A 22,511-nucleotide genomic window follows, 5' to 3' on the forward strand; every position below is an offset into this window, starting at 1 on the left:
GAAGAAATCAGACCGGTTTCGCCTTCAACATCTCCGACGGGAAAACCGAAGGAGGACCCCCTGTCAGATCGAACACCTGGGTCAAAGACCCGAACGCCTATTGCGCCCACCATAAATACTTGTGCATCTTCTCAAATGAGATGAATTTTGAGATGAACTTGATGCGCAAGTCTGCCCATGAGGTAATCGAGCCCGGAGGGAGTGAGTTAAGCTACGTCTTGGCTCGGTCCCATAGAGAGAATGAGAAAAGGCGGAGGCAAATGGGCTTCGTCGGTCACGTTATGGAGCTTGAACGTGTTTGAAATCTCGACGAAGTTTGTCAGATGATCTTGCAGGTCTTCGGCGAGTGATCCTAAGAATTGATTCCCTTGGACCATGTGGATTGTGCCGATTTTGATTTCGCAATTCTGATTACCCGCAAGAGCCGGGAGAACAATAGCCGATTGTGTAGCGTCAGCTGGTGGTAACCCATATTGAAATAGGGTCTTGGGCTCATCGGGAGCCACATTCTTTGTTAAGCCACTTGGACCGTCTTTGGTTAGAGTAGCGCAAAACGTACAAGCTAATGCACGAGATTGCTTAGGCATTCAGGCTAAGAAGCGCAGTCGCTTAGGACAAGAAGCGTCATCACAGGCTAGAGTAGCACGCGGCATACAAGCTAACACGCGGGATTGCTTAGGCCCTTGCGCCAAGAAGCGCAATTGCTTAATCGTTTGTGACAAGAAGCGTCATCGCATGATAGAATAGCATGGGGCGTACAAGCTAACGCAAGAGATCGCTTAAGCACTCGGGCCAAGAAGCGCAATCGCTTAGTCGTTTGGGACAAGAAGCGTGATTGTGCGATAAAGTAGCGCATGTCGTTCAAGCTAACGCGCGGGGTCACTTAGGCACTCGGACCAAGAAGCGCAATCGCTTTGTCGTTCGGGATAAGAAGCATCATCGCGGGATAAAGTAGCGTGGGGCATACAAGCTAACACACAGGATCGCTAGGCACTCGAGCCAAGAAGCGCAATCGCTTAGTTGTTCGGGACAAGAAACGTCATTGCCGGATAGAGTAGCACGGGGCGTACAAGCTAACGCGCAGGATCGCTTAGTCGTCTGGGACAAGAAGCGTCATCGCTGGGATAGAGTAGCGTGGGGTGTACAAGCTAACACGCGGGATCGCTTAGGCACTTGGGCCGAGAAGCGCAATCGCTTAGTCGTTCGGGACAAGAAGCGTCATCGCGGGATAGAGTAGCGCGGGGTGTACATGCTAACACGCGGGATCGCTTAGGCACTTGGGCCGAGAAGCGCAATCGCTTAGTCGTTCGGGACAAGAAGCGCCATCGCGGGATAGAATAGTGCTAGGCGTACAAGCTAACGCGCGGGATCGTGTCTACCTTTATCTATAAAACCATGGAATTTGATATTTATTAATCCGTACAAATTTCACCTAATTTCCATGCGGGATCACAACTGTCTAGTCCTGAGGCATGAATTTATTGAAAGAGAGAAAATAAAATAAAACCCTTTAGATGTCTAGGTGATGATATTGAGGGATGCCTGACAGCCGTTGTTTTTTTGGCGAACCGCTGTGGCCTATTGGCCTATGGGGGTGTTGGAGTTGACGATCATCTCGAGTACAAACTCTTTTAGTTTCCTTGTTTGGATGAGATCTTCGGTTTGTCTCCTTAGCTGTTTGCATTTAGATGTCAAGTGACTATGGTACTTATGGAACGCGTATACTTGGTAGATTAAATACCAATTTTCAATGTCCTTCAATGTTTTTCTTCTTGTTAATTTCTTACTTTATTTATCTTGTATAAAATATTTAGTGTTCAATTTGTTATTTAACTTGATAGTTTACCACCATCTATTAACATGCACGTGTATTATTAATTTAACAGAATAGATATAATATTAAATTATAAGAAAAGAAAAAAAACATCATGAATTACATCATAAATATCTACTATTTTTTTGGATCGACGTAATTCATTTTATGATATAAGACAAAATTTATCTGTTCATATATCTTACTGTCTTAAGTTAATTTTTCTGCTATATTACTTCCAATATCTTTAATTAATTTATAACTAATATCTGGTTTACAAATACCTCACTTTTCAATAAATAAACAATCCTCCACATCAACGAGCTAGAATTATTGCTGTGTGACGCATGCATATATGCATACAAAATTATTTCAATGATCATAACAGAAAATTCTTATTATTTGTATGTACATTACAATCTCCATAAATTCATATAGTTAATAGGAGAAAATTTCCACGCAACCTCTTAATTATCCTCCGAAACTAAAGTTGAAGGTACACTACAATATACCATAATTCATAGTTTAAACGGAGATGGGATCAATGAGAATAGAAGTGATGACATCCTTGAGAATAATATGAGAATGCGTGTAACCATCTTCGTGCTTGTAAACAACATCCATGACGCGAGACAGATTTAGAATCCTCGTTAAGAGAGGCATTGGAACGTTATTGTAGTTGTAGAGAAGTTCTTTGTTTATGTCTTTCCATGCATTACTAACTTTTCCACGAAAATTTTGCACCGCTTCTGCTTTCGTCGCTCCGTGTTGTTTCACGTAACACTCGATTGCGGATGCAACATGTCCTCTTTTTTGCTCAAACTGCAAGTGAAAAATAGTAACTGATGTTAGGCCACGAGTTCTAAATTATTAAGATTCAACTAGTACTAGTTAAAATAGAAAAGAAAAAAAAAAACACACACACACACACAATCCCTAAATTTCAAGGAGCATATGTGTAAAAAAAAATTTCACATAAAAATTTCCAAGGAATCTAAATTGGAAACTGGTGGATCTATATATGTCATGTTATGGAAATTTGCGGGTCCCGTTATACATCGTACACATCATGTTTGTTTTTTTTTTTTTTTTTTTTTTTTTTGATACATATGTTTTTATTAGTCACTTCTAGAGTACCAATTCTAAAATATCCGTTTTAAAAAATCTTTTTTTTTTTTTAACTCCTTTCTCTTAAATTGAAATTTGAAATTAGTAGTGGTCAGTATTGTGTCATGAAAATCTCTGGGACCGTGCTATATATCGTACACAATATTGTTTAAAATTAAAATATATATTTTTAAAACTTTCATAGTAGAATAATAAAAAAGCTAAAAGGACAAGTATATGTAAATAATAAGATAAAAATAAATTAAAGCAAGTGTATTAAAGTAAAACCGTAAGTAACTATATACTAAACTATTTATGTGTACCTCGTGTGAGACAATGTCGTCCATGAGCCTGCAAATGACTTCCGAAGATGTCACAATCTTAGGGTTACTAAGCAACCACTCAAAAGACTCTCTCGTCACAATCTCGCCCATTCCGACGAAAGATGTCGTTGCAAGCATCGAATAGCCCGTTGTAACAAGCGCAACTCTCATATACTCTTCCATATCTGGAACGTGTTTAGTGTGGAACCATTTGGCTTCTTCGTAGTACGCTCTAATTTGTCTCTTCATCTGAGAATCAAGGTTTACCATAATGTTAATTTCCTTCTTGGCTTTTAAATTTTTAGTATTTTAAGGATTCTGAATATTTTGTTCTTATATACCGCTTCTTTAGCATAATCTAAGGGATACAATTTTCCATCTTCCATGGCTAAACTTTTTTCTGCTTCGCTGTAAACATCAAGCAATGCTTTGTAGCAAAATTTCATGTATTCGGGTAATTCGTCCATCGCACTTATATCCCACCTGTAAATTGATAGAAATTTAGAAATTAATAAATTAACCTAACTTTTAATCCGACACAAACATATATCATATACAATCAATTTGAGGCTCTAATAAATAGTTTCATAATAATCAACCAAACTCAAACCTTTCAGCTGCTTGAGTAAAGAGCTCTAGTTCTTCAAATGTTCCATAAACATCATAGATGTCATCAATGACCGAAGTCATGGCAATTACTTTGGTCCCTGTTATTCTTGCAAAGCCATATTGAGGCTCAAAATACACTCCCAAAAACCAAAAATAGCACTCAATAACTCTATCTCTTGCAAATGGTAGCTTGGTTGCAAAGTCCAATTCCTTCCACCACCTAATTCAATACAAAAATATAATAAAAACCGCATCAAGAAATTAGTTCATGCATACAATTGTAAGACATAATTAATACAAAGTTTGATTACAAACCTTGCAATATGACTTAGTTCCTTTTGATGCACTTTTTGCAAGATATTGAAATCCAACTTGGCAAAATTTAAAAGGACGCGATTATGCGAAGGGTCTTGTTCGTAAACGGAAATGAAATATCTTGCCTCCACCCTCTCCAAGCCCTTGCGGATAGGTTGTTTCAAGGCATGACTTACTTTCTCCAAAAGAATAGGGCATTTGATCGGATTTACGGTCACCATGGACTCAAGGTGAGAATGAGTAAATACAAGAGCTTCCTCAAGTATCTCCTCTCCGGGAAGACATAAAAATGAAGCTTCGTAGAGGCTTAGCATTCCTCTGACATCACTCGCGACCGACTCCTTAAAGCTCCCGTCACTGTTCTTAAACTTGTTTAACAATTCTACACACATGCAATTAAACTCCTATAATAAGGCCAATGAATAAATTAACCATAGGTTCTACACTAACCCTATAAACTTTCACATTTTGCTCATGATGAAAATTTGACACATAATAATACGTACCGCATGAAACATTATAACCGCATTGTCTCAGCAATCGAAATTGTAGAGCGACATTGTGAAGATCATCATTTGAGTTGTCTTTGTAATCGATGGCTGAGTTCTTGTATATCTGCTGTAAAACCATTTCTATTTCATCCTTGAAATGGTAAGATAAGCCCAAGCGCTGAATTGTGTCAATCAAATCCAATTTCTCCGAAGTCTTTTCAAGAGGACGTAAAATCATGCTCTTCACATCCTCCTTCAACGTCTCTATGCTTTCGTCGTCCGTCGTGCTATCCCTGAAATTATCCTGTAAAAAACCATTATATAATAAACCCAAATTACCTTGTCCAAAAATAAATAATAAAAAAATTTCAACCCCTTCATTAATTAGTGCAAATAAAAATAACAAATTTATACCATGTGTTTTAGTGAAATGTCGACTTTAATCTTTGGTTTTAAAAAATGTCGAGATCATACCTTCTGTTTAACTAAAATGATGAAATTATACACTGAAATGGATAATAGTGTCACAAATCTCTCTTTCATTTATATTAACTCTTATATAAAAAAAACATAATCAAATCCAAAACAATATCCTAACTTTCAAATTTCCAATTTTGAAATAAAAATAGCCTTAAATTGAAATTAAATAATAAAATTCATATCTCCCAAGAGATGACTTCATTCTGTGTTCGAATTGCAACTGAATCATGGGTTCTCTGTTCGAATAAGTAATTTTGATGACTATCAACTGTCGATTTTTACCATTTTGCCTCTTTTTGCGTTCTTCACGATTAATACTGTTGTTTATTTTTTTAGTATTTAAATAAATTACATATATGACATGAATGAATAAATATAATTGGTGTTTACATATAAATATTATAGTCAACGTCAATGAAAAGTCAATAACAAGAAGATTTGTGGCACTGTGTCTATTTCAGGGTATAATTTCGTCATTTTAGCTAAACAGAGGGTATGATCTCGACATTTTTGAAAACCAAAGGTTAAACTCGACATTTCACTAAAACACAAAGTATATATGTATCATCAATTGGCGTAAGAAAAATAACAGGAATATATAATAACAAAATTAGACAGTAGGACGTACGTTGACAAATAATATAGATACTATTGCTATTATTAGTAATATTAATAATGATTCTGTATCTTTACCATTGAGATAAAACGGTCACCCCAAATGCTTGGATGGAAATTGGCTGTACGGCGAGTAACATCATTGACTGTGGTGGTGACACTAATAGCTGGCTTAGATGAACTAGCAAGGACTTGTCCAGACATTTTCACTGAGCTCTAAAGAAAATAAATAAGAAGAGAGGTGTTTTGCTTCAGAGAATTTCTCTTTTTCTTTGGTTCTGTCTGATTTTAAAGATGAAACGTCTTAGGGGAGATATTTATACACAAATATATCCGAGAAAAATAATAAGTTATAGACATAAATAAGTGCTGGGTACGTAGTGCAACACGTGAAAGTAATGCGAGAAAAGATATACCGTAAGAACTTTTCCATTGTCTTTATGTTTACTTTTTAATAGCGGAGTACTGGGATTATTTGAAAAGTTAAATTATTTAATAATTTTGTAGCAATACTTTGAATTTGAAATAATTTATATTTTTAAGCTAACGCCAATGCTTACGTTTACCAAATGTAACATGTTGCTCCTGAAATATAAATGGATTTTTGTAGATTGAACTTATCTTTATGGTAAATTAATTATAGTTTATGTAGTGCAAAATCATCACAGAATTATATATACTTTCAGCTTTTCCAACAAAAAAAAGAATAATAATAATAATAATAATAATAATAATAATAATAATAATAATAATAATAATAAGAAGAAGAAGAAGAAGAAGAAGAAGAAGAAGAAGAAGAAGAAGAAGAAGAAGAATAATAATAATAATAATAATAATAATAATAATAAGAATAAGAAGAAGAAGAAGAAGAAGAAGAAGAAGAAGAAGAAGAAGAATAATAATAATAATTCAGTGCCACACTTCTGATTTTGTCACGTGACGAAGTACTATTTCATCTTAAATTGGAAGCTAGTATGTCACACTTGATAAAATTTAAATACCCAAGTGCAAATTAACCCAATAATGTGTAGATTTAAATAATAAAGACATCTAGTGGGACATGTATAACAGTAAACTCTAATGAAGTTTTCTAACAGGAAGGAGCAAATGATTGTTAAGATCCGTTTAATACATAAATCTAGTATACCCGAGTATTCTTTTAAAGTGAAATTTCATAAATCATGTTATATTATATATGTTAAAAGACTAATAATCTATTTAGCAGTAAGTCAATATTATTCACTGAATTCTAGTCAACTACAATATGAATTTTTTTGAAAAGTATGTCCCAAAAGTACCCTACAACTTATTTGCGACAGACAATATATAATCAAACTCAGCCAAAGCCTTATTATACCCGCTTGTGAATTATAATTTATAACTGGCTTACTAGAATTAGTTGGCCAAATTAATACTTGAGTTTTGCAAAGCAGTTAATTTTTAGTACATTGTAGAAAATCACTATTAGTTAAAATAAACAGGATAAATTTGTTAAAATTACCTTTATAAACTATCCATTAAAATTTAAAAAGAAAAACAAAAAGTAACTACAATAAACCGTCTATTTTACTTCTAAAAGTTCAAAATTTCTTGTAATCGAGAAAAATTACTCCTACAAGAAAACAATCAAATCAACTAAAAAAAAACATTCAAATCTTCAAGCCTCAAAATACAAATGTTAATATTGGCTAATATTTGTAAATAATAATTTATAAATGTATATACTGGTTAATATCAATTGCGGGAATAAAGGATAGAATCAAACTACGATTTTTTATTTATATATTTCCGACATCATTAAAATTGGTTATTTAAAAAAAATTGAAATGTTGAAAAACACATTTTTCAATGCGGACAGACATAAATTATTTATGAAAAATAAAAGTGACCAACTGGAAATAAAGCATCAACTCATTAATAATAATTTAGCAATATAGTTATATTAATTTCAGAGCAAATTAATATAGATGTCATCAATGACTGAAGTCATGGCAATTACTTTGGTCCCTGTTATTCTTGCAAAGCCATATTGAGGCTCAAAATACACTCCCAAAAACCAAAAATAGCACTCAATAACTCTATCTCTTGCAAATGGTAGCTTGGTTGCAAAGTCCAATTCCTTCCACCACCTAAGCCCCTTTGAATAGGGCATTTGATCAAATCTCTGGTTACCATGGACTCAAACTGACGATATAATTTACTACAAATTTCATAAAATAAAAAACTGGATTATATTATTAGCTCTTCTAACTGGTCGATAGAATATTACAAAGATATAATAAAATGATAATAATTGAACAATATACATACATACATACATATATATATATATGTGTGTGTGTGTGTGTGTGAAAATTATACAAAATAATCATTTTAAACAAAATAATATTTTTATTTTATTTTTTAATTTTTTATTATTATTATTATTATAAAATAAAATAAAAAAGCTAAGTTTATAGTGTTTTAGCAAAATCCTCAAAATTTGAGATTATATCTATAAATTTGCAGTATCTTAACTTTTGCTTTACAATGTATACACGGTATCTAGCTTTAAATATAAATTTATTGACAGGTTGAATTTTTCTTTTAGCAACTAGTAATTAATTACATACTTTTGTAATGTTTTGCTATTTTACCAATTTTATTTAAATCTTATATTATGCAAACTTATTAGGTTTTATCGATCGGCTATTCCCCTAACTAGAATACCTTTATTTTATTGTTGAATTTTGATATCTATTAGTTTTTAGTATGTATATATATACTGTATACAAATATATAAATTAAATAAATAAAAAATGTATCAATCATGTGGTAATATATTATTTACACATTGTCAACAAAAATACAAAAAAAAAAAAAAAATTGATATTTATCAACGTCTACAAAAACTGTAAACGCTAATCAATACGTTTCCTGCATATTTTCACAGCCCAGGTAATTCCCTAATTGCATTACTCACAATGAGACAATTATAGGATAGTTGAACACGATATATTTAATCACAACCACAAGCATGAAAATATGTGTATTTCCCATGTGCAGAATACAATTAATCTGCGTATTATTAAGTTACTTACCTAATTGTCCTTTTTATGTGGTATATAATAAAAGTCACAAACAAAATGAAGTTTTGTCGCTGTGCTAGTGAGTGTAGAAACCCAAATAATAAAGCTGAAGCAATAATGTCGACCAAGGTACGTACGCGTATCTATCATTGGTCCTACGTTAAAAACGTGAACATATATATGTATTGTTTGTCTTAGATAACAAATTTATTGGGCGGTCCAATCTATTATTACCAGACTAGTTTATTGATGAAAATATAGCTGTTAAATTATATACAAATGGTAAAGCACCATTATGGATGTATAAGAACTTTATAAGCTTTTGTAATTGGTCATATATATCTCAGTTAAGTGACTGACTGATCTTTGTTGCTCTAGTTACGAATTATATGACAAGAACATAGAGGGTTTTTTTTTTTTTTTTTTTTTTTTTTGCTTAACTCTGGATAATTAAATTTAAGTTTACTTACATGCGGTGTCTGACAGCCATAAATAAGAACACGTAAATTTCTGAATATATATGATATGGGCGTTTTATACTCATTAATCATCTATATTCGAATCCAAATTAATCATGTATATTCGGATCTGAATTATTGCAAAATCTCGGCAATTTTTAATGGTTTTGTGTGTTTATAGTGATTCCCAAGTTCAAAAGACTATATGGGTGTTACAGTCATTGTCGAGTAATTTCCTGACAAAACGAGGCATCGGGGAGTCGAAACGAGTCAAGATGGAGGCTTTGACACGAAAAAACTGAGTTAAAGTCCTCCGCGTCGCGCACCTCTAATTTTTCGTGACCGTGGAGTATTTTCGGTCGACTACAGAGGACTTTATGTGGTCCGCACAGTCCCAACGTGCACCGTACCGTGCAGAAAGGGATCGCACCGCGTGAAAGTTCCAGTTCCATACCCTAGTAAAATTGTATTATTAGAGTGGTGCGGACTTTCCCTCCGCCGCGTAGACACATCCGCGTGCTGCAAGATACGCTGTTTTTTTTTTTAATTTTGGATTAAACTGATTTGGAAAGTAGTTATTGTATTCTCCTGAAAGATTGGACGTGTGTTCTTGAAAGATTTAGCGGTTGCTTTTAGAAAATCAGTTTCTATATTTGTGGCAAAATATTATATACACACTATCTCAATATATTAAGCATTTATAGACTTTATTCTGATTCATAATAACGATAATATAGCTTTCATTTGGCCGCCTATTTCATTTTAAAATTTACTATACAATGATGTTTTAAAAACTGGCTATTGAACGTCCAGTTTTTCTTTATTTTCATAGCTTGACGATACAGCATGGAGGAATGTTCTTCATTTTCGCTCATGCGGTCTGGTAATTTTTGTTACAATGAAGCTCTCTCTTTTTTGTCGCTCTAACAATCCTTTTTATGCTGATCATATATTTCTTATTTTCAGTTAAATTATTTGAGCAACAATGCCATCAATCAAAGACAGAATTGTTGGCTAATTGTAGTGAAGAATTGACGGCTCCAGAAATTATTATGTATGATGAACCTGATTTGAGGAATTTTCCAATGAATTTTGAAATCAATGTTAATAGTGTATTTAGACGCAAAGATGTTCTTCAAACGGCTATTGGAATGACCGTTGTTCGCAATAATTTTGAATTCAAGGTGTTTAGATCAAGTAAAACTCGTTATTGCATTGGTTGTTCGAATGTTCAGTGTTCTTGGAAGATGAATGCGTCGGTTTGCAAGAACTCTGGATTGTGGTTTATAAGGTCATATGTTAAAGAACATACGTGCTATGGACGGTCAATTGTACACAAGAATAAACATGCTTCGTCTGTTCTTATTAGCAAATGTGTCAAAGATGATTTTAGGGGTCCATTGGCAAATCAAATTACCCCATCCGGTGTTGCTGAAATAATGAGGTCAAGATTTAATGTGGAGGTTACCAAATGATGGCCAAATCCAAAATCGTCTTAACTGGGTGCATATTACTTCGAAAATCAATTAAAAACTTATGTAAACGAATTAGAGTCTCACAAAACACATCTTTTGTCTTTTTTAGTTTAAATTTTTTGTTTGGTTTGAAAAAAGCTTGGGAGAGAGCGAGATTTCGTAGAAAAACCGCTTCATAAACCGTCACACCATCATCGATGACTGTTTTTCTAATTTCTTTACTATTTCGTGAAAATAGCTTTTTTTTAAGTTGTAAAAAGTGATTTTTCCAAATTTAAGTCTTTTTCTAAATTCTTTTCTATTTTGAACTCTTAAAACTGTTTAAATTTCATTTATAAATTTAGAAACTATCACTTGAAAATTGTTATTGTTGAAAGATTTTAATATAGATGCTATTTTTGAAATATTGCAACCTAAAATCACTATTTATGCATTTTTGTGTTTAATGTTTCCCTTGTTTTTAAGAATTGAGATCGAGAGATAAAATTCCGGCATCGAAGCTAGATGCCCGAGAGAGATTTAGTGATATCATGATCGTGAACATGACTAGCACAGTATAAGTGTTATGAAACGTGTGTTATTTATGTGAATTTAAACCATCGAATAGACTTGTGAAGTCATAGTCCTTTAACGAGTTGTGCGAAACGTTCTAAACCATTCTCTGGAGCCCCAAACGAAGACCCGGATGAGTACTTCGCCAACTTCAACGAGTTGTGCGCAACATTTCTAATCCACAACATCGCGACAGATCCCATTCGTCTTCGACTGTTCCCGTTTGCCCTTCGCGACTGAGCGAAAATTTGGCTGAAGTCGCTACCCGCTGACTCCATCACTTCATGGGACGATCTCTGCAATGCGTTCCCCGTAATGTTCTTCCCCTTCAATAAGATAATCCGTCTCTGAAACGAGATCCACAGTGTCGGGCAATGGGATGGAGAGTCATTACACGAGGCTTGGGCACGATTCAAAGAGATATTGAGGAAGTCCACACACCATGGGATCACTCTACCGGTCAAACTCCAGAACTTCTACTACGGACTCTTCACATCCACGAAGACCTTAGTCAACACCACCGTAGGAGGCAGGTTGTTAACTAAGACACCCACCGAGTTCCACTCATTACTAGAGTGTTGCTGACTAAGACACACACCGTAGGAGGCAAGTTGGAGCTAGCGCGCCAATTCTTCTAGTGGTTAATGACTAGCATTTCTGTTTATTGTTAATGCCAAGTTACCATATGATCACTTCATTACAGTAGCTCTTAAGAAAAATGTTAAGGTTAAATGCTGTGTGGAAATTGGAAATTGACTCTGTAAATTGTTGATGCTCATGTTAATTTTTACATCTACTAATTAATTTTTTAATCAATTTACAAAGCCTATACATTAACTAATAAGCAATTTACATCAGAAGGATATAATATTGGTGCTCATGTTAATTGTTATATATACTAATTAATTTGATTATCAATTTACAAAGCCAATACGTTAATTGATAAGCAATTTACATCAGAAGGAAATAATCTTTTGACAATTAACATGTACTCAAGATCTGAATAAAACAGTAAATTGATTTTTAAGTAACAAAGTTTAAAATTGAACAGCAAAAACAATAACTGAATTGAATATTTTATGTTAAAATCATCCATTAAAAAACATAATATCTAGCCAAGTATTGAAACTTGCACAACATTCACATAGGAATATAATCCAAAAAAACAACTAAATTAGCCAAATTTGGCAATCCCTTTTGGTATGACCAATCTGACCACATTTGCCACAACGATGATTATACGGGTGAAGTCTTTCATGCTTCGATCGATACCTCTTCTCTTTCGGTCGCCTGGCTTGACGTTTTTGAATAGGAGGCTTAATAACTGGAGCATCAACAGGAAGCTTCCAGTCACTTTCATGAGATATTGGGAAGACATATTTCTCATACGTGGCTGAAAAATATTCTTGGGTATAATAACATGGGACGAAATCAATGGGGCGTAAATTTTTACGATATAAAGCCGCACACGCATGAGAACTTGGAAAATCTTCAAGTTGTCAATAACAACATGTGCATGTCCTCAGATAAACATCAACAACACGATGAATAGCACCATCAACAACTTCAAACTCATTGTCATTAATGGCGTTAACCTGAAACATGTTATGTAAATTGGTTGTTAATAAACCTGTAATTAACAGAACACAGAAATGTGACTAAACTTACATTCATAGATCTTGCAGCTTTCTGCGATTCATAAAGCATCTTAAAACTAGTTCCAGTCAGACCTGATTACATCTTTGGAATTAACTCACTCTTCTTGTTAATCCAATTCTGAATTAAACTTCTATAACTCAAGACAAGACATTCAACCGGCCAACCTCTGGCTTCTCTTAAAACAACATTCAAACACTCAGAAATGTTTGTGGTCATAACATTAAACCTCTTTCCAGGGAATTTACTCCGAGCCCACAACTCTAGATTAGCTTTGAGAAGATATTTTTTTTTATTTTGTTGTTAGAGAGTATATTGAGCCAATATTCAAACTCTCTTACAGAATAAGCTTTAGCACATCTATAAAAAAAAGAGGCTGGATATAGGTTTTACCAAAATTTGCCTTCACATTACCCCAAAGATGTTGCATGCATATAGCAAAATTGGCTTCCGCAAACACCGTGTTAACCGCCTTCTTAATTGACTTGTGCCTATCCGAAACAAACACCATCTCTTTTCTAACACCATACACAACTCTAATATGATTCAAAAACCAAGACCAAGATTTTTCATTTTCAGAATCCACAATACTAAAAGCTAACGGAAATAAATGATTGTCACCATCTTGAGCCGTAGCCAATAGTAAGGTACCATGAGATTTTCCTTTCAAAAAAGTGCCATCCACCGATATTACAGGACGACAATATTGAAACCCATGAACCGAAGCACCAAATGCAAGGAAAAAAGACTTAAAAGTACCATCGGTTTCAGTCTCAGTCACCGTATATGAACCTGAAATATCAATTTGAAGCATTTTAGAAAATAAGCATTTATAACAGTGAATAAGACATCACAAATGTGCAATTGTTAATGTATCATGGTTAATGTACTGTAAATTAGTAACACATTTACAATTTATGAACCAACGTAAATAACCAGACAAATTAATTAACAAGAGCTAAAAAAATAGATACCTGGGATTTTCTCTCTGATCATTTCTCCAACAAGTGGTAAATGATTGTTTGACTCTTCAAAATCACCGCGAAGATCCCTCAAAGACTCTTTATGTCCCTTCCATGCTCTATAATATGTAACCTCCACATTATATCTTAACCTCATTATTTCAACAACACCGGATGGGGTAATTTGATTTGCCAATGGACCCCTAAAATCATCTTTGACCCATTTGCTAATAAGAACAGACGAAGCATGTTTATTCTTGTGTACAATTGACCGTCCATAGCACGCATGTTCTTTAACATATGACCTTATAACCTACAATCCAGAGTTCTTGCAAACCGACGCATTCATCTTTCAAGAACACTGAACATTCGAACAACCAATGCAATAACGAGTTTTACTTGATCTAAACACCTTGAATTCAAAATTATATTGCGAACATCGGTCATTCCAATAGCCGTTTGAAGAACAACTTTGCGTCTAAATACATTATTAACATTGATTTCAAAATTCATTGGAAAATTCCTCAAATCAGGTTCATCATACATAATAATTTCTGGAGCCGTCAATTCTTCACTACAATTAGCCAACTTTCGCGTCAAAGCCTCCGTCTTGACTCGTTTCGACTCCCCGATGCCTCGTTGTGTCAGGAAATTACTCAACAATGACTGTAACACCCATATAGTCTTTTGAACTTGGGAATCACTATAAACACACAAAACCATTAAAAATAGCCGAGATTTTGCAATAATTCAGATCCGAATACACATGATTAATTCGGATTCGAATATAGATTATTAATGAGTATAAAACGCCCATATCATATATATCCAGAAAATTACGTGTTCTTATTTATAGCTGTCAGACACCGCAGGTAAGTAAACTTAAATTTAATTATCCAGAGTTACGCAAAAAAAAAAAAAAAAAAAAAAAAAAAAAAAAACCCTCTATGTTCTTGTCATATAATTCGTAACTAGAGCAACAAAGATCAGTCAGTCACTTAACTGAGATATATATGACCAATTACAAAAGCTTATAAAGTTCTTATACATCCATAATGGTGCTTTGTATATAATTTAACAGTTATATTTTCATCAATAAACAACTAGTCTGGTAATAATAGATCGGACCACCCAATAAATTTGTTATCTAAGACAAACAAAACATATATGTTCACGTTTTTATAACGTAGGACCAATGATAGATACGCGTACGTACCTTGGTCGACATTATTGCTTCAGCTTTATTATTTGGGTTTCTACACTCACTAGCACAGCGACAAAACTTCATTCTGATCTCAATTTGAGATCAATTTGTGCATGTGACTTTTATTATATATATACCACATAAATAGGACAATTACGTAAGTAACTTAATAATACGCAGATTAATTGTATTCTGCACATGGGAAATACACATATTTTCATGCTTGTGGTTGTGATTAAATATATGGTGTTCAACTATCCTATAATTGTCTCATTGTGAGTAATGCAATTAGGGAATTACCTGGGCTGTGAAAATATGCAGGAAACGTATTGATTAGCGTTTACAGTTTTTGTAGACGTTGATAAATATCAATTTTTTTTTTTTTTTTTGTATTTTTGTTGACAATGTGTAAATAATATATTACCACATGATTGATACATTTTTTATTTATTTAATTTATATATTTGTATACAGTATATATATACATACTAAAAACTAATAGATATCAAAATTCAACAATAAAATAAAGGTATTCTAGTTAGGGGAATAGCCGATCGATAAAACCTAATAAGTTTGCATAATATAAGATTTAAATAAAATTGGTAAAATAGCAAAACATTACAAAAGTATGTAATTAATTACTAGTTGCTAAAAGAAAAATTCAACCTGTCAATAAGAGCGGTGTAATTCTACAAACACTATTCCAGAAGACTGAGTGTTTATGCGATTGGGTTTTGTGATTGTGTGATTGAAGTCTTCACGTGTGGTGATATCAGAGCGTGCTTGAAGAGTGTAATTGAGAGGGGTCTCAGATTCAGGGGGAGTCCATGTTTTGGTAATCACTTGTAGTAATAGTTCTAGGGCATTGATTTTGGTGTTGTTTATATAATTCATTTTTTTGTAATATTGACTTCTTGATAGTGAAATCCTTTTCACTGCCTAAGAGCCCCAGATGTAGGTGACTTTGCACCGAACGGGGTAACTATATTGTGTGTCTTTTTTTTCTTTACGCATTGTTTATTATATTATCCATTATATATATTAGAGCAAGTTGTCGGACACATTGACTCTACATTGTGTGCGAAATCTTGCCTCACCCACTAAACAAATCTATTCTATTTATAATGGATAGTTCCAGGGAAGGAGGATCTGTTAATCGTCCCTCTGTTCTTGATGGAACGAACTATGGCTATTGAAAGGCTCGCATGGGTGCCTTCATGAAGTCCATTGACAGCAAGACATAGAAGGCTGTTATTCATAGGTAGTCTGCACCTGTCACTGGAGATGATAAAGGTATTGAAACCAGCTTTAAACCTGAGAAGGATTGGGATCCTGCAGAGGATGAAGCTGCCTTGGGTAACTCTCGTGCTCTTAATGCTATTTTTAATGGTGTTGACAAGAATGTTTTCAGGCTCATAAATACATGTACGAGTACAAAAGAAGCATGGGAGATTCTTACTATTGCTTATGAAGGGACTACCAAGGTGTGCGAGCAAAAGCTTCAATGTATCACTACCAACTTTGAAGCTCTTACCATGTTTGAATAGGAGTCTATAGCTGAGTTCAACGTGCGTATTCGTGACTTGGCTAATGAATCTTTTTATCAGAAAGACTCTAAGGGCTCTAAGTTCTAGATTCTAGATGAAGATTACGGCCATTGAAGAAGTTCATGATTTGAAGACTTTGAAGTTTGATGAGCTCATGGGATCTCTAATGACATCCGAGCTATCTCTTCCGAAGATTGAGAAGAAGAATAAAGGAATGGCTCTCAAAAGCTCTGTCTCCGATCAGAAAGAGCAGGTATGACTTAGATGATGAGGTTGAAGACACTATTGATATATGCTTGCCAAAAATTACAATAGGGCTATGAAAAGGTTCAACCTGATGACCAGGAAGAATGTCTCAAAAGATGTCAAGGACAACTTCCAACAGAAGTTTCAGAAGAGCGGAAATCTTCATAAAAATGACAAAGGCGGAGACAGAACTTACAATAATACTGGAAGAGGTAAAAGTATGCAGTGTCACGAATGTGAAGGCTATGGGCATATGCAGAAAAAATGTCCAAATTTCTTGAAGAAACAAATGAGAGGATACAATGTCACTCTTTCCGATGATGAAATCGATGAGAGTGACTCGGATCAAATAAGCAATTTTGTTACTTTTACTGTCTCTATTTCTAATCCTATTCTTGATGTTCATACTGATGTAGCTGGTTCTTCTTGTTGGGAATATTGCCCACTTGAAGATAATGAATAAATGATTACTAAATTCGATAATAAGATTACTTTATTAGCATTATATGATTAGTGGATTGAGTTCTAAACAATTAGAATCAATAACAACTATCTTCCATAGCCTCCGTATCTAACTGAGTCACGTGCTGGGCACCTGAGTTCGGGCGGTGTGCTAAAACATGGTCGATGACTGATATACGCCTGGAAAACTATATCTAAAGTCATATATGTGGAACACATGGGTGAAGGCTGATCACTATGTGGGAGCATTCTACACTTGTGGTAAGTGTACGACCTGGACAGGTCTTGGTGTAGATGTGTCGTTTAAGGAGCGTTACGACACACTAACCGAAGTCACTATGATGGTCACAGTGAGACTTGATCTAAATCTTGAAGTGATCATGGACACTGGGTTATGTTACTGAGCTCTTTGACTCATTCGCTAAAAGGCTATTCATGCTAATCACAGCTTATGTCTTGGGAGTTTTCTCAGAGCATGATTCGAGTGGGAAGTGATTTACAGATACGGAATCCAGCCTTCCTGAAAGAAGGTTAATGTTCACTCACCTAAGGGTTGATTCCAGAACCGATAGATTGCTAGCACTTTCGAAGTAAGTAACGTTCGAAAGAATCTTTCGCTGGGGAAGCAACAATGCTTAGGGCTGATATGTATCAAGAGAAGTATAACGGATAAATTGACTTCTCTTGACACGGGTTGAACCTGGAGGATCTTGATCACGAACTGACTATATCAATGGACACTCGTCACGATGAGTAAATATAATTCTAGTATAAAGGAGAGTTCAGTCTTGGCTTACAAGGTGGAGTATTTGACCAAGATTAGACGAATCGATGGACAAAAGAGAAAGGACTGTTTCATCTTTTTCATCGGATTTGTTAAGCTTCTATTACTAGGTCCATAGTCCCCGATTCGGCTCTGATAACGGCGAATAAGAACTTTCGTATAATAATGTTTATCATTATTAATCTCACTTGCTGTAATTGTGATTGACAGCATTAATTCTGGAAAACGGGTATTCGCATAATTAAATAAATATTTATGGTAGAATTGTTTATTTATTGTTTCATCAAGTAAATAAACAATTATTAATTATTTGTTTATTGTTGGACCAAGTAAATAAATGATTAATTGGGTTTTAAGCAATTGGGCCTTGCACACATGGAAAATTCGAATTTGGTTAATTGGCACTAGGGTTTGCGCAAATCTCCTTGGCCGCGTGCCATCAAGTTCGAAATTTCAATATTGGTATTTACCAATATTTTCTCTTTAGTTGTTTAAATAAAGGAGAGAGAAAAATATAAGATATTGTCCTATATTTTCTCCTTATTTAAAGGAAAGTATTTAGGAGAATAATATATTCTCCTTTATTATCTCACTAAATAAATTATTCTCTATTTAAATAAAAGAATAATATCCCATAGATATTGATCTGATGAATGAGAGAAAAAGTAGGATTCACTTGTTAAGATCCAATGGCCCAGATTTAATCCACTAGTGTGAACACAATAAAAGGAAATAAAATATTCTGGAAGATTCCATGAATATCTCCTTTTTACTACTATAAATAGGGGTTCATGAGAATGCAAAAAGTGGCAATTAATTTGTGGAAAATTTTGTGGCTCTCCCTCTTAGGTGTGCGAAATTTTCAGCCTCTCCCTCCCCTCGGAAATTCGTTTCCATTCTTAGTAAAATAAGAGAGAGATCTCGAAACACCTAGTTTCGTGATCTAGTGAGATAAAGATTGTGCCCACTCATCTTTCTTATTCGTCTCGGAGATTACGTTCGGAAGACTAAGGTGTCATCACATCGAGTCCTTGAAGGAGGAATTCCTTATTTGATCGTGTGAAAGCTTGTACGTTCAAGACGAAGACGGATTGTGAAAGCTTTCAGTTCGTGAACCGAAAATCAATGTAAGTATTCGTTTTACTCTTATAATCGGTTGCTTGATAGATATGCTCTCGTGAATTAAATTAATTAAACATAACTAGATCTTGTTAATTATAACCATAATTTAATTAGCTTATGATCAGCGTAATTAATTATTTTTCCGCATTAATATGGTTATATGGTGGAATCATCTCAAACGAGTCGCATCGGAGCGATCGTTCGTGTCCGATGCGAGCTCGATCCACCGACAAGTGGTATCAGAGCGATTGTTCGTGTCTGATACCCATTTGATTCCCCAACAAGTGGTATCAGAGCTAGATGTTATGATTAATTAATCGATTCGTTCTTGTAATTAATTTAAATATGGTTTGAATGAAATTATATGTGGATGTGAATTTCATGCAATTCAATATATGATATGTGGATTGTGATTCGTGGTTTGATCGTAGAATATTTGATTCTCGCTTTTCTAGATTTTTTGTAAACCCGAAATTCAAAGGGTATAGGTTTTATGTAATTATTATTATTATTGTTGTAATCCGATGGTGCGACGTTCTTGATCACGACGATCGGTGAGAGACGGACACACAACGAAGAAGCATGACGGACGAAGAAAGCATCCACGACTACGCCACAAAAAAACTTGTCACAAAATTTTGTGACAAGTTTCGGTCGTCCTTTTTTTTGTGCCAGGCCGCGCCCTCGTGGCGGCGGCGGTCCGGTGCAGCCTCAAGTCTAATCTTGACCTAGGTCAAGATTAGAGGATTCGTCCGGGCCTCATCCCGGAAACCCTAGTGGGCCCACGGGCCCACTCATTAAAAAAAAATTTACCGAAAAAAAATTAAGTTTTTAAATGTTTTATTTAATTAATTGTATGGGCTAAGCCCTAATGATTTTTATTTAAAACATTACAAAATAAATTATTATGATATCGATTTATTTTAAATGGTACATTGGAATGGGCCCTTACTTAATTAATTTTTTCGATAAAAAAAAAATTAGAAAAATTAAATAATTTGATATTGATTTATTTTTCTAAGGGACATAAGAATGGACCCAATTGAATCCATGAGCCAATATGATTGGGCTCATCTTGATTTACTTTATAGAATCAAATAGGAAACGATCAATCCGAATCAAACCATTCTTGCATGCTCTTGCTTGTTTATTTAATTACTATGCCATGCTTGTATGCTATAACTTAGATCATGTATCGTATGTTAATGGTTGTCATGGGCTTTCATTCATTAAAATTGTCTAATTGGATTAGGATAGTTAATTAATGAATGAGTTGAACGGATCGGAGAGCTTTGTCACCAAGCCGATAAGAGGCTAAGCTGAGAGGTACTTAAGAAGACCTAGTGTCTCACCTTCTCTACTGGGAGCTTTTCCGTGATGGAATACTTTTAGGATAATCAAGACTAGATGTCACGAATTCCTAATCACTAAGCTATATCGAAACATCTGTTTTTAAGGGTAGCTTAGAAACACTCGAGTTTTTAATATGACTTAGTTAACTCGAGTGGATCACCTAGATTAAAGTTAATGCTAGGAAAATTAAAATGCTGAAAGTATATTGAGTCGTAGGTCTCCAACATTGACACAACACCGTGAGGATGAAAGATCCCCTCGTGACCGGCGGTTTTCTAAACATGGTGGTCAGTTCCATTCGGAAGGGCTTTTTTTATTCCAATACCAAGGTTGTGTCTCTGACGATAGGTGGGAGGGTTGATCTCTGCGTGTACTAGTTACGCTAGTGCGTATGAGCTAGATTTCTTTCACTGAAATGTTGGGTTGACTCATGCATGAACCAACCGGTGGTTGCTCATGTGGTCAAAGATTCCTATAAAATTGGTAGTTAGTGAGCATAGTTATGAAGGTGCATGTACTATGATTGCTCACTAATCTGAGATGGTTCTCATTTTCACTAGGTGCACTCTGTTACGTCACCAGAGTGAAACGGACTGTGGCTATTAGTCGAATTACCTTGGAATATAAAAACTGGGTTCTTTTGATTAGTATTTTATCCCGTGCATGTATGCATTATAGTTTTTATTTCCTAAATTATATTGATAGTTGTTTCTTTTCATATTGTTAATAAATGTACTTTTATGTTTTTAGTAATCATGTCGAACCCTATTATGGCCCTGTTGTCGAAAGACGTCTTGACTGGAGATAACTTACCTAAGTGGAAGTCGAATCTCAACATTGTGCTTGTGAGTGAAAGCATTCGCTTTATCCTCACTGAAGACAGACCTCATCTTCCTGCTCATGGTGCCTCCAAGAACTTGAGGGAGGACTATGACAAGTGGACTACTGCCAATAACAAGGCGGTGGCCTACATGCTCGCAAGCATATCTGATGCTTTGCGAACTAAGATGGAAGGGAAGGAGACCGCTGTGGAGATCCTTGACTCGTTGCAACAAATGTTTGGGATGCAAAGCGAGCAAGCCCGCATTGAGCTCACCCGTAAGTGCACTAGCACTAGGATGACTGCGGGAACTCCGGTGAGGGATCATGTCATGAAGATGACTAACTACTTCACCGAAGCTGAATTCCATGGGGCACATATGGATGAGGTTACTCAGGTGGGAATAATCCTGAATTCCCTTTCGAGTGACTTCATACAGTTTACGTCCAACTACATCATGAACAAGTTGACGTATGGACTGTCTCAGCTGTTGAATGAACTACAGACTTTCAAGTCTATCACTCGACATGGGAAGAACAAAGGATCAGCTCTCTATGCTGACAAGAGTTCTTCGCCTAAAACCAAGAAGATGTTGACTTCTGGTGCTGAGTCATCTAAGGCACGTCCGAATACTTCAAAGGGGAAAGGTCCCGCTAAGAAGGAAAGGAAGAACTTCAAGAGAAGTGGAAAAGGAAAAGAAAATAAGCGAGAAAGCATTGGTAAATGCAACCACTGCAACACTGAAGGCCATTGGAAGAGGCATTGTCCTTTGTACTTGGCTGAGCTTGAGAAAAATAAGAAGAATGCTGGTATTGTACCTTAAAATTCATGATTAAAGATATCCTAAAAATTTTTTGAGGATAATTATTCATGAGCATACTTATTTTCTTGTTGCAGAGCAGATCTGATGGAGCACACGTGTGTAGACGAGCTTGCTAAACAATGTCGGATTCAAGCCCGAATTGTAGAGAAGCTCATGCTCCGTTTGAAGATCTAATTTCCCGCTAGTTTTATTACTTTCATTTTTGGATTTATTTTTTAACATGGGA

The 22,511-nt window shown here is 34.9% G+C and overlaps 1 protein-coding gene across 1 annotated transcript; it reads right to left on the reverse strand.

The window, feature by feature from the left end:
* Nucleotides 1-2,189: 2,189 nt before the first annotated feature.
* LOC149394782 ((-)-germacrene D synthase-like) lies at nt 2,190-6,037 on the reverse strand. The gene is made up of 7 exons (XM_089613967.1): nt 5,832-6,037; nt 4,674-4,962; nt 4,168-4,549; nt 3,854-4,072; nt 3,585-3,726; nt 3,244-3,492; nt 2,190-2,635 (listed from the first exon to the last, which is right to left on the reverse strand). Exons 1-7 carry the CDS (start codon nt 5,955-5,957, stop codon nt 2,339-2,341), a joined length of 1,704 nt encoding a protein of 567 aa, XP_089470093.1. The 5' UTR covers nt 5,958-6,037; the 3' UTR covers nt 2,190-2,338.
* Nucleotides 6,038-22,511: the final 16,474 nt, after the last annotated feature.

Source organism: Urtica dioica, chromosome 5 (genome assembly GCF_054948205.1).
Source record: "Urtica dioica subsp. dioica isolate 48M chromosome 5, U.dioica_male_clone48M_v1_H2, whole genome shotgun sequence".
NCBI lineage: Eukaryota > Viridiplantae > Streptophyta > Magnoliopsida > Rosales > Urticaceae > Urtica > Urtica dioica.